Consider the following 12,515-nt stretch of genomic DNA (forward strand, 5'->3'; position numbering starts at 1 on the left):
CATCGGTTTTCGTAGAAAACCAATGGTAATAATATTACATTAACATCGGATCTTTGAGAGAATCGATGTCAATATATAACATTAACATCGGTTTTACTACAAAATCGATGTCAACTTTCGTCATGCATACACTTTTTTTGTTGTAGTTCATTGTGTTTAACATCGATTATTTAGAAAACCGATGTTATCATATTTATGTTAACATCGATTTTTCAAAACCGATGTTAACGATGATACATTCAACATCATCACTTTCAACATCGGTTTTAGAGCCGATGTAGAATGCCCTAAATAATCGATGTTGAAAGTGTAATTTTTAATAGTGAGTAAAGACTTGACTCTTACTAATGTTATGAAACCCTAGCTCTCTTTCTTTTTCTCTACTATGTCTCTTTTCTATGTTAACAACACTAAAACTCCATGTTTGAAAGTATTACACTAACAGTTACTTATATGTTAAACTAACACTTCTACAAGAGTGTTATTGAAATGGTTATAAAAAATAGGAGTGTTTGTGTGATTTCAGAGTATTTGTGTAACTTCAAAAAAAATTCAAGAGTTGTCACTATAATTTACTATAAAAAAAAATATCACCTATGATTTATATTATAAAGTTCAAATTAAAAATGTAACTTGATTTTTTTTATAAGATTCAATTTAAAACATAAAAATATAATAACAACATTTGTAAATGATTATTTTTTTAGTGATTTCAATCATCCTAAATGATTATTTTTTATAGGAAAAGTTAATAATTATAATAAAGAATTAGTAACATTTTTTTAAAAAAATTTAATAAAATCAACAGAATTTATTACTTTTAGGGTAAATAGTCACTTTTGTTCCTGAATGTGTAATTTACTGACAAATGTGTTCCTGAAAGATGAAAATTCAGAATTTAGTCTCTGAAAGTGTAAACAGTGCGACAAATATATCCAGTCTTTAACTTCTATTTGTCACGATTAATAAAACAACTTATGTGACACAAATGGACGAATTTTCACTGAAATGATTGTCAACGTGGTCATGTTGACTAGGTTGGACGAAAATGTCAGTAATATACCATTTTTGGACGTAAATGTCAATAATTTTTTGTTGGATGAAAATGTCAATATTTTTTTATTGGAGGAAAATGTCAGTAATTTTTTTTTACCTAAATGTTAATGTGTTCTATTGGACCAAAATGTCAATAAGTTATCATTATTAGACGAAAATGTCAATACTTTTTATTGAACCTAAATATCAATATGTTTCTATTAAACTAATTTGTTAGACCCGAAATTTCATTTCATTTAAGGGTAAAATATAATTTTAGGGTAAATTTTCGTCATTTTTTTATCGTTACAAGCATAACATTACAATAATCACTTAAAAAATATATTTGCAAATATAATTTAAAACAAACATAATAATAACGATAATATTGATTATCGACCATAGTTTGTATGTTACAATAGAAATCATCCAAAATAAACATAGTAACAATGTATCAATCATTACATATTTTTCTAAATTATAATAATTAGTCACAATCTACTATAAATAAAAGATAAATATATCACATATTTGACTTCTTTGAATCTTGGTTATTTTATTAATAATGACAGACGAAAGTACGGACAGATATATTGTCGCACTTTTACACTTTGAGGACTAAAATTTGTATTTTCATCTTTCAAAGACAGATTTGTCAACGAATTACACATTCAAAGATAAAAGTAATTATTTACCCTATTCTTATTCCTAGAGAGTAGGAAGACAAAAAAATCAAGAAAATATTATATGACAAATATGTTCTTATGTTGACAATCATTCCAGTAATAAATTTGTTCCTCTGTGTCACATATGTTATTTTATTAACAGTAACAGATAAAAGTCAATGACCATATATATTTATCGTACTTTTTACACTTTCAAGAACTAAATTTTATATTTTCATCACAAAATCAAAAACAAAAATAACTATTTATCTTTACTTTTATTTAGTTGTGTCATTGATATTCAGTACGTTATAATAAAGACTAGAGAAAATATTTGGTAAATTCTTAGAATCCATAAATGTGACAGCTAAAGCCGTCCGTATTAATCCATATTCTTGTAATAGATTTATCGAGAAAAATCCAATTATTAACCATAAGTCGAAATTATAAACTAATACAAAACAAATATTAATTTCCAAAAAATCAAAACAATATAATGTTTTTTTATGCTTGACCCCGTGATGCATGCTAAAAGCACGTGTTAGTCTCTGTCTCGATCAGAGAGAAAGTTTTATATGTAGCTGCCTTCGTTCATTTATATCATCACAAATTTGCTTTTGTTGTATGCTGCTCCACACGAAGCAAAACACACACGCACAATAAGAATCACTGAACAACTCAGGAAGATGGCAGGCCGAGTGGTTGTTGCTAATGGGAACTTGAATCCAAATAATACCAGGGGAAAGACCATTACTTGCAAAGGTACGTATCACCAAAATTCGATCATACATTATTCAGATCATACTCTCGCAAAGAATGCACACCAAATTCTATCTCATTCCTCGTAGCTCAATATTATTATTATTATTATTATTATTATTATTAAAACTATTATCCTCAATATTCACCATCATGAAGCTGCCGTGGCATATGGTCCTGGAGAACCCTTTGTGGTGGAACGTGTTCTTGTCCATCCTCCTCAGAAAATGGAGGTTCGAATCAAGATCCTCTTCACCACAATCTGCCACACCGATCTCACTGCTTGGCAAGGCCAGGTATGTTTATAAATATGGATTATTTTGATTTTAATCCTCCAATTCATTAGAAGAAATGAATAATAATTAATTCAAAATTTAACGGGAAGGATAAAAGAATTATTCAACCCTTTGTGCCAATTATGTCAGTATTAATAACTTGAATAAAAATGATTTTTACTAAAGATTATTAAACTTAAGTAATACCTTATTATTCAACTTTAATATCATAATATTATCTATTTGTGTATAATCATTTTATTATAAGTATGTATATAACAATATATATATATATATATATATATATATATATATATATATAATGTCTAATTAAAAAAAAGTGAATTTCATAGTCAATAATAAGTTATCTAATATATATTGTTTATTGATGCTTCTTATTTTCCTTCTTTTATAGGGGCACCAAAGAGTGAGGTTTGACGCGCTTATCCTCGGATTTTCGGCCATGAAGCTTCCGGGTAGGACACAAAAGTTAATATTGACACTAACTATGACAGATTATAACATTAATGATTTAGAGCCTCTTTACATAAGGAGAATTGAAAACCTTTGAAGAAATTAAAAGAGCTTTTATAAAATAAAATAAAAAGAGAGTTTTTATAAAAGTTATCTGCATAAAATAATTTCAATTTTTGTAAAAAAAAAACTCAATTCATGTTACATTTTTGTTTTTATTTCCCCTCTTATGGAGAAGTTCATGTAATATTGTACATAAAAACATGTGTTCTATTATATGAACTTGAATTGAAATGAGAACACTTGTGATTGTGTTTGTGGGTTTAATAATATTTTTTAGGATTGTGGAGAGTGTGGGTGAAGGTGTAAGTTGTTGAAACAAAGAAGCTCTTCACACACTCACACTATGCACTCACTCACTCTATGTTAGAGAATAAGAGAAGATGAAAGAATTGATTGTGAAAATAGAGAGAACTTATAATTCTGAATTAAAACTTCTGCACTCTCATATATCTCATTTATGATCACTACTATTTTTATACACACTGCATATGTAACTACAACAACCTTCATAGCTGTCAAACTAACTAACTCCTAACTAACTAACTGAATTATAGCATACATCAACATCCCTCCTTAATTCAGATTTGTCAAGGATGTCACTCCTAACTTGTCTCTCAATTCCTTGAACTTGATAGACTTTAATGGCTTAGTTAGTATGTCTGCAACTTGATCTTCAGACCTGCAAAACTCTTATTCAAGCTTCTCCTTACTCACTTGATCACGCAGGAAATGAAACTTGGTTGCAATATGTTTACTCCTACCATGTGCCACAGGATGCTTAGCTAAATCAATTGCTGATTTGTTATCCATCAACAACCTTATAGGACTGCAATTTCTCAAGTTTAGTTCTTCCATTAAAGCTTCCAGCCATAAAGCTTGACAGGCTGCCATAGCAACAACAATATATTCTGCTTCACATGTTGACAAAGCAACTACACTCTGCTTCTTTGAGCACCAAGAGATTGGTGATGTTCCAAATTTGAAAACATACCCAGCAGTGTTTTTCCTATCATCTTTATCACCACACCAATCTAAATCACTATAACCAAACACTTCTCCTTCTATATTCTTTTGATTGTAAGGATATAAAATGCCAAGATCCAATGTTCCTTTCACATACCTCAGAATCCTCTTTGCTGCCAAGAAGTGAGGTGTCTTTGGTTTCTCCATAAACCAGAATCTGTGTTTCTGACATAAACTCCATGCTCAGTAGTTCACTTGGTGAAATTCTGCTGGACTAGGAATGTGACACCCTCTACCCCTCACATATATACTAACAAAGGAATAAAAATTCAAATATTAATTAAAAGTATTTTTTTTAAAACATTTTTAAATACAAGCCTTTCAAAGGGATAAAAGGTTCACAATCCCTTTCTTCTACATCATATTCAAACTTGTCCGAATAAATAATAAAGTCATCGGCTCGAACAAGGCCGTCTGAGACTTCATACAATTAATATAAAACTCTATACCCCAATGTCACATCCTATCAGAGTGTTGTGTCTCGACGTCCTTCAGCACAATATTCCTTAAAGCAGTTCACCTAGTCATCTGCTCCCCCGAACACAGAGTTCAAGATCATCACAGGATCCAAACACAAACAATAAACCGGGAGTGAGTTATCACATTCCTAACTAATAGAGAAACAAGACAACTAGATATATATATCATATAAACCAAATAAAACTTACTTACATGTAATTCACGTAATTCCACCACTTTGTCATTCAAAATTCACTTTTCATCAATCAATCACACTTTTCAATCATCAATCACATTACACAGGAATCACACGCTCTGATCAAGACATAATAACACCTCAATTTCATAATAAACAATTAGCAAGCGCATGAGACAGTTATGCTAAGACTCAAGCCTATATGCAATGTGGTACCATGTCAGTGAAAAACTACCCTGGGGCGCTTAGGAGTACATAACAAGACACACCACACAATGGGTTTGTCAGGTCACTCTCACTAAGTAAGATCATAGGGAGACCAGTCAGGGTCACGATGTTTTGCGAGAATGCTCCAACCATATGGGATCAGCATAGGCTTAAAGGAGAACTCAAACCCGGTGACCCCCAAGGCCTACACTCCGAAGAGTCCATCAGGGCCTCTCCCTCCTGATTCAGGTCCAACCCCTAAAATCATTTTAGCACACAGACACTGCTAGTGAATTATACAATACCCACGACCTCACACTCGTGTCTTAAACACGTACAACATATTGCGCTACAATTTAACACTGGTTCCTAAACAAGAACCTACACTTTCTCTTTAACACTGGTTCCTAAATAGGAAACCTACACTTTCTCTTTAACACTGCGCATTTACACTTTTCTCAAGATAACACTGGTCGGGTTATTGTACAATTCACAGCTTACAACACAAATAATGTCACATCAAGAATTAATCACACATTTATTCACAACCAAAACTCATTCACAATTTCACATCTCATAATGTCACAATTCACCATCACATGTTTTCACGTATCTCACAATTCAACACCTGTTCTACTTTACACTTTTACTCAATCTCAATAACAATATTATAATCTCAAGGCAACATATTATTCCACAATTCATCACATATTTCATTTATAAGCACTGCTCATGAACTATACAATACCACGACCTCACACTCATGTTTCAAACATGTTTAACACAATTGCGCTACAATTTAACACTGGTTCCTAACTAGGAACCTACACTTTCTCTTTAACACTGCGCATAAACACTGGTCGGGTTATTGTATAATTCATAGCTCACGATATAATTAATGTAACATCAAGTGTTAAACACATTCACTTATTTACAATCGAATATCATGTCCAAACTTTAACATCTCATAACATCACATCAACCATCTCATAACATTCCTAATGATATTCATAAGGTACAACATACACATGTTCATCAAATTTAACCATAATATTCTCAGACTCCAACACTTAATAATTTTTGGAATCATACTATAACACTCTACAATATTATTTACATAAATTATTAATATAAATAACAACCTCTATATATATATAAGCTAGCATACATCATATTGAATCACAAATTACAAAGTAAGCTTTCAATGCACAAATTCTAAATAATTATATGAACACTTTGGTCAATTTCAATTATGATATTAACTTTTTAAATTATATATAAAAACCTAAACAACAAGAAAAAGAGAAAATACAAAATCAATATCTCTCTCTAAATTTCTCCTTTATTTCATCAATTCATATTAATTAGAAAAAATACTCGATTTATAGGGTTCACGCTCAACACAATAGCAATCAATTCCACAAGAATTGGTCTGTCAAACATATATAATTCACTGTAATAATTATAAGGATAAAATGAAAATTGCAAAAACATCCCAAAACTCATCCCAATTGATATCTCTAAGAATCTCTACACATGTTCTCACTAATTCCCAATTGTGAATAACTCATCCCTTACCTCTAAGCGGACTCACGTGTCTTCAGCCAGCGATAGCATCTCTCTAACGGTTTCCTAAGATTCCTCAAGTTTTCCCTCCGACTACTTCGATAGAATTCTCGAACGTCAGAGAGACGAAGAAGAAATTGAAACCTCCACTTGTACTGTCTTCATGCGATTCCTTTTTCTCCCACCACGAATATTATCTCGCAAATCCCAACGGTGAGAGTGTGCAAAATTGAATTTCGAGCAACATATCCAAATTTCATGAAAATCCAACGGTTAACAAAACCGGGATCGTAATTTTACCGAGACAGTTTTGGGTTTCTGCGGGAAAATAAAAAGCTACAAATGTGAAGGGTTTTCCTCTAAGCTCAGACATGATTTTGCAATTCCCAACGGTGAGAATTCTCAAAATTGGATTGCGAACGTGGTGCTCAAATTTCACGACGATCGAACGGTGAATGAGTCCGAGATCATCGTTTTTCTGAGACAGGTTTTGTGGGTTGCGGGAAAAAGAAAGGGTTTTGAGAGGAAAAGGGGAAAAACGAAAATGAGAGGCAGAGGAGGCTGAGGAGTCCGTCTGAAAAACCTACCATGTTGCTATTTATAGCTAGGGGCATTTAAGACCTATTATTTACTCTACTTATTTATTTTTATTATTTTTACTAAAAAATTCTTAAATTTATTTATGAAAAAAAATGGGATGTTACAAGGAAGCTATCAATTTTCATATTCCAGTCTCTAGGAGCCTGCTTGAGGCCATATAGTGCCTTATTCAACTTGTAGACTTTATCCTCTTGTCCTACAACTACATAACCAGGTGGTTGAGTTATGTAGACTTCTTCTTCAAGTAGCCCATTCAAAAATGCTGACTTCACATCCAGTTGATATAGAGACCAGTTTCTGTTGCAAGCAGCTGCCACAATGAGCCTAACAGTTTCAAGTCTTGCAACTGGAGCGAAAACCTCATTGTAATCCAAGCCATGTTTTTGCAGAAATCCCCTTGCTACTAATCTTGCCTTATACTTGGACACATCTCCATTAGGCTTTAATTTATTCTTATAGACCCACTTCACATCAATTGATCTTTTTCCTTGAGGTAAATGGACTAACTCCCAAGTCTGATTCTTCTCAATTGATCTTAATTCTTCTTCCATAGCTGCTCTTCAATGTGAACTTTGTGAGGCTTCATCATGACTCATTGGTTCTGATTCAGCAAGTAGAGCAAAGTGCACAAAATCCCCTTCTGCAGTGATTGCTGTATCAGGATACAATTCATAATCTCTAAGTGTTTGTGGTACTTGTCTCTCTCTTTGTGACCTTCTGAGTTGCTCTCCACATGATGGTACATCCTCTTCACTTTTTTTGTCTTCAAGGTTCACAATCACCTTTCTTTCACCATTGTCAACAACATTTATTTCCCAATTCCAGCCCTTTGTTTCATCTATCAAGACATTTATGTTAATCACAACCTTCCTCATTCTAGGATCATACAGCTTGTAAGCACCAATTGGATGATATCCAATGAGTATCATTGGTTCAGCCTTGTCATCAAGTTTCTTTCTGTTCTGCTCAGGCACATGCCTAAAACACAGTGAACCAAATATTCTGAAATGACTCACACTAGGCTTCTTTTCTGACCATGCTTCTTCAGGTGTGTATCCTGACAATCTCTTAGTGGGACACCTGTTCAGAATATACACAGCAGTAGAAGTTGCCTCTCCCAAGAAATAATGAGGCATTCCCTTCCCTTTCATCATGCTCCTGGACATGTTTAAAATGGTTCTGTTTCTTCTCTCAGCAACACCATTATGCTGAGGTGTATAGGGAGATGTCACTTCATGAATTATCCCCTCTTCATCACAAAATACTTGAAATTCATGTGAGTTATACTCCTTTAAAATGTTAAACACTTCACTTTTCTGCTTAATGAGATAGATCCACATTTTTCTAGTAAATTCATCAATGAATGACACAAAGTAACTGTTACCTCCTAGGGATTTCACTTCAAAAGGACCACACACATCATAATAGATCACTTCAAGCTTTCTTTTGGATATGATTGGAATTTCTTACTTGAAAGAATTCCTTGGTTGCTTTGACACACAACACTTAACACATAATTGTTTTGGTATCTCAATTTGGGGAAGACCATGAACCATTTTCTTACTTTTCAATTCACTTAAACTCCTGAAGTTTAGATGACCAAACCTATGATGCCACATCCAGCTTTCATCACTTATAGAAGCAGCCAAGCATTGAAATTATGCAATCTGAATTCCAATCTTGAATGTTTTGTTTCTTGACAAAGAGGCCTTTAGAATCAGCCTCCTCTTGCTGTCAAATATCTTCATTTGACTGTCCTCCATCTGCATTGAGTAGCCCTTTTCTAGCAATTGTCCCAAGCTCAGCAAATTATTCTTCATATTGGGAACATATAGCACATCATTGATAAATGAGTGTTGTCCATCCTTCCTTTGAATCATCACCTTTCCAATGCCTTCTACAGTTACAGAGCTGTTATCTGCAAACTTGATCTTGCTCTTCACCTTATCATCAATGTTTACAAACCACTCTTTATGTCCAGTCATGTGATTGGAACAGCCTGTGTCAAGATACCACAGATTAACATTGTCTTCTTCTGAGTTTGTTGTTGCCATTAGTAACACCTTATCAGAGTCAGAATCCTCATCTTGTGCCAATTGAGTCTCATCTACATTTCTTGGAACCCTTTTATTTATGCATTCATATGCAAAATGTCCCAATTTTTTACAGTTATAACACTGAATCCCTTTCTTGTTGAATTTCTTCTTGCCCACTTTGTGATTCCCTCCATTTTTCTTGTCTGTTTCTTCATTCTAGTTATGATTTCCAGAACTGCTGGAGCCCTCACTTGACCCCTTCCACTTATTGTTCTTCCACTTTCCCTTTCCCTTCTTATTCTTGCCACCATCATAGTTGTTCCCTTTGGTTGTTTAGGCTTGCATAGCTTGCTCAACTGATCTTTGTGAATTTCTTTCATTGAGCCTCATCTCTTGAGCTTTAAGAATTCCTTGCAGTTCTTCAATCTTCATTTCTTCAAGATTCTGGTCTTGCTCAATTGCCACCACTATATGATCGAATCTTGGTGTCAAGGTTCTTAATACCTTGTCAATGATCCCCAAGTCTGATTGCTTGTCACCATAAGCATTCATTTGATTTGTAATTGCCAAGATTCGAGAAAAGAACTCACCAATACTTTCTTGATCACTCATCTGTAGAAGTTCATACTGCCTTCTCAAGGTCGGCAACTTCACCTTCTTGAGTTTGCTATCCCCTGCATAGGATTTCTCAAGAGTATCCCATGCCTTCTTTGTAGTATCAGCAGATCTAATTTTCTGAAAATTATCTGCATCTACACACTGATGAATAATGAACAACGCCTTTGCATCTCTTTTCATCAAATCACAGTGAGCCACCTTCTGTGCATCAGTTGGGTTCCTGTCAAGTTCTTGAACCCCTTCTTGCACCACTTCTGTCACATCTTGAAATCGAAAGATTACCTTCATCTGAGCACACCAATCATCATAGTTCTTGCCTTTGAGAACGAGCATAGATGCTGGAAAATTTCCATTCGAGGAAGCCATCTCAATTTCAATATCCAAGGATCTTGAACCTCTACTCTGGATACCAGTTTGTTGGAACAAAGAAGCTCTTCACACACTCACATTATGCACTCACTCACTCTATGTTAGAGAATAAGAGAAGATGAAAGAATTGATTGTGAAAATAGAGGGAACTTAAAATTTTGAATTAAAACTTCTGCACTCTCATTTATCTCATTCATGATCACTACTATTTTTATACACACTGCATATGTAACTACAACAACCTTCATAACTGTCAAACTAACTAACTCCTAACTAACTAACTGAATTAGAGCATACATCAACATAAGTGACACGAAAGAAGGGGACTTGGTGGTGCCAATCTTCAATGGGGAATGTGGGGATTGCAAATATTGCAAGTGTGAGAAAACCAACAAGTGTGCGAGATTTGGGGTGGATCCTATGAAGACCTTGGTGTTGCAGTCAGAATTATAGATGCAAACCATTTTTTAAAATCTTGATGTCTAATTGCGATATTTATCCACAAACATTGCTTCTTTTCTCACCACTAAGTAAAATGATATGGATAATTTTGATCATCAAGACTTCTTGAGGGAAACCATACATTGTTTAAGCAAGTTATAATTTTGATATTCTTATGATGCTGCAGGGTTGGGGATTGGCTGTGCTAGTAGGGATTCATCTATCACCAAAAATGCTTCCCATCCACCCAATGGAGTTGTTCCATGGTCGCAGAATAGTAGGATCAAATTTTGGAGGCATCAAAGGGAAGAGTCAATTGCCACATTTTGCAAAAGAATGCATGAATGGAGTAACGACTACCATTCCCTCTGAGTTTGCATTTGTTCTTTTCAAAAAATGAGTATCTTATATAACCTTTTTTAAAATTTAATAATTTTTTTAAAAAAATATAACAATTATTTTAAAAATCATACTTATGATATTATCTTATTAATTGATAATTTAAATATCTTTACACATATAATATATCAAATAACTCTTGTTAAAGATTCTGAGTTGACCGATGATATTGTCAAAATAATCTATATAAATAGGAGACCATTCATATCTCATAAGCTACATTTTTTAAGATTAAGTTCAATATCTTAATGGTTGTCGGGCTTATATATCGGACTATCCAAGGAATGTTAAATTTGCAAACTTTACATTTTGAGATATCTCGTCCTTGGCATTACGAAACTACATTTTTTTTTAAGAATACTGAAATCAACCTAGCTATTTACCTTTTTTATGTTGTCTCTATCATGCTATAACCAATGTGACAATGTCAGTTGACAAACGAACATGTATAATGACTGCATCCTAATTATTCTTTTCTTGAATTATTGTTCAAATGATTGAAGCCAATGAATAGGTTAATTAATTAATGCTCGTTTCTCGTGGCCTGAATTTAGGTGGTGAAGTTAGATGATTTTATCACTCACGAGCTTCCTTTCAAGGAGATAAACAAGGCTTTTGATCTTTTGACCACTGGGGAGTCACTGAGATGTCTTCTACACTTTTGAAAAGTGTATCCTTTTGAAGGTGTAGGGTTATGAAGATTGTCCCCATTTTTCTTTTGAGTTCTTCTGTATATAAAAAAGAGTATTTTATTGAAGTGAAAAAATTGGTAATTCCATATTATGACTTTTAAGGTTTTGAATGAAGTCATGTTCACTCTTGTGATCTGAACATTTGGCTATTGAATATTTAGAGGTGATGACTAGTGTGAGTTGGATTTGAATTTCTGGTTACATTTCTATCCAGTGAAATTATAACCCTTTAATTAAAAACAAACAAGTGAAAATTTAAATAATAAAAAAAGGAGCATGGAATTTTGATGGTGTATGTGTTGTGGGGCTACATTGTGGACACCGCACTCATATATGCAAGTGTTGTAACTCCCCTTTCTTATGAGTGTCCTTAAACGTCAAGATTAAAAGTCTATTTGGGTACAATGTTAGAAGAAATTTTCAAAGTTTCTCTACCAAAAAAGTTCTATATTTTCGATAGAGACTCTCAAAAGCTCTTCCAACTTGTATCTAAACAGGTCGTAATCAATGATCAATTATATAGCTTGAAATAGAGATGAGGTTTCACTTGGTTTTTGGCTTCGACAATGCATTCTTATAAACAATTTTACTTTGTGGCATATAGTAATGTATTCAGAATCAGTTGGTAACATCACACC

At 33.4% G+C, this 12,515-nt stretch overlaps 1 protein-coding gene across 1 annotated transcript; it reads left to right on the forward strand.

The window, feature by feature from the left end:
- The first annotated feature begins 2,325 nt into the window (after positions 1-2,325).
- On the forward strand, positions 2,326-11,158 carry LOC102661476 (alcohol dehydrogenase 6). The gene is made up of 4 exons (XM_026127668.2): positions 2,326-2,462; positions 2,619-2,755; positions 3,150-3,210; positions 10,974-11,158. Exons 1-4 carry the CDS (start codon positions 2,387-2,389, stop codon positions 11,156-11,158), a joined length of 459 nt encoding a protein of 152 aa, XP_025983453.2. The 5' UTR covers positions 2,326-2,386.
- The last annotated feature ends 1,357 nt before the right edge of the window (positions 11,159-12,515 follow it).

This window comes from Glycine max, unplaced genomic scaffold (assembly GCF_000004515.6).
Source record: "Glycine max cultivar Williams 82 unplaced genomic scaffold, Glycine_max_v4.0 scaffold_449, whole genome shotgun sequence".
Lineage (NCBI taxonomy): Eukaryota > Viridiplantae > Streptophyta > Magnoliopsida > Fabales > Fabaceae > Glycine > Glycine max.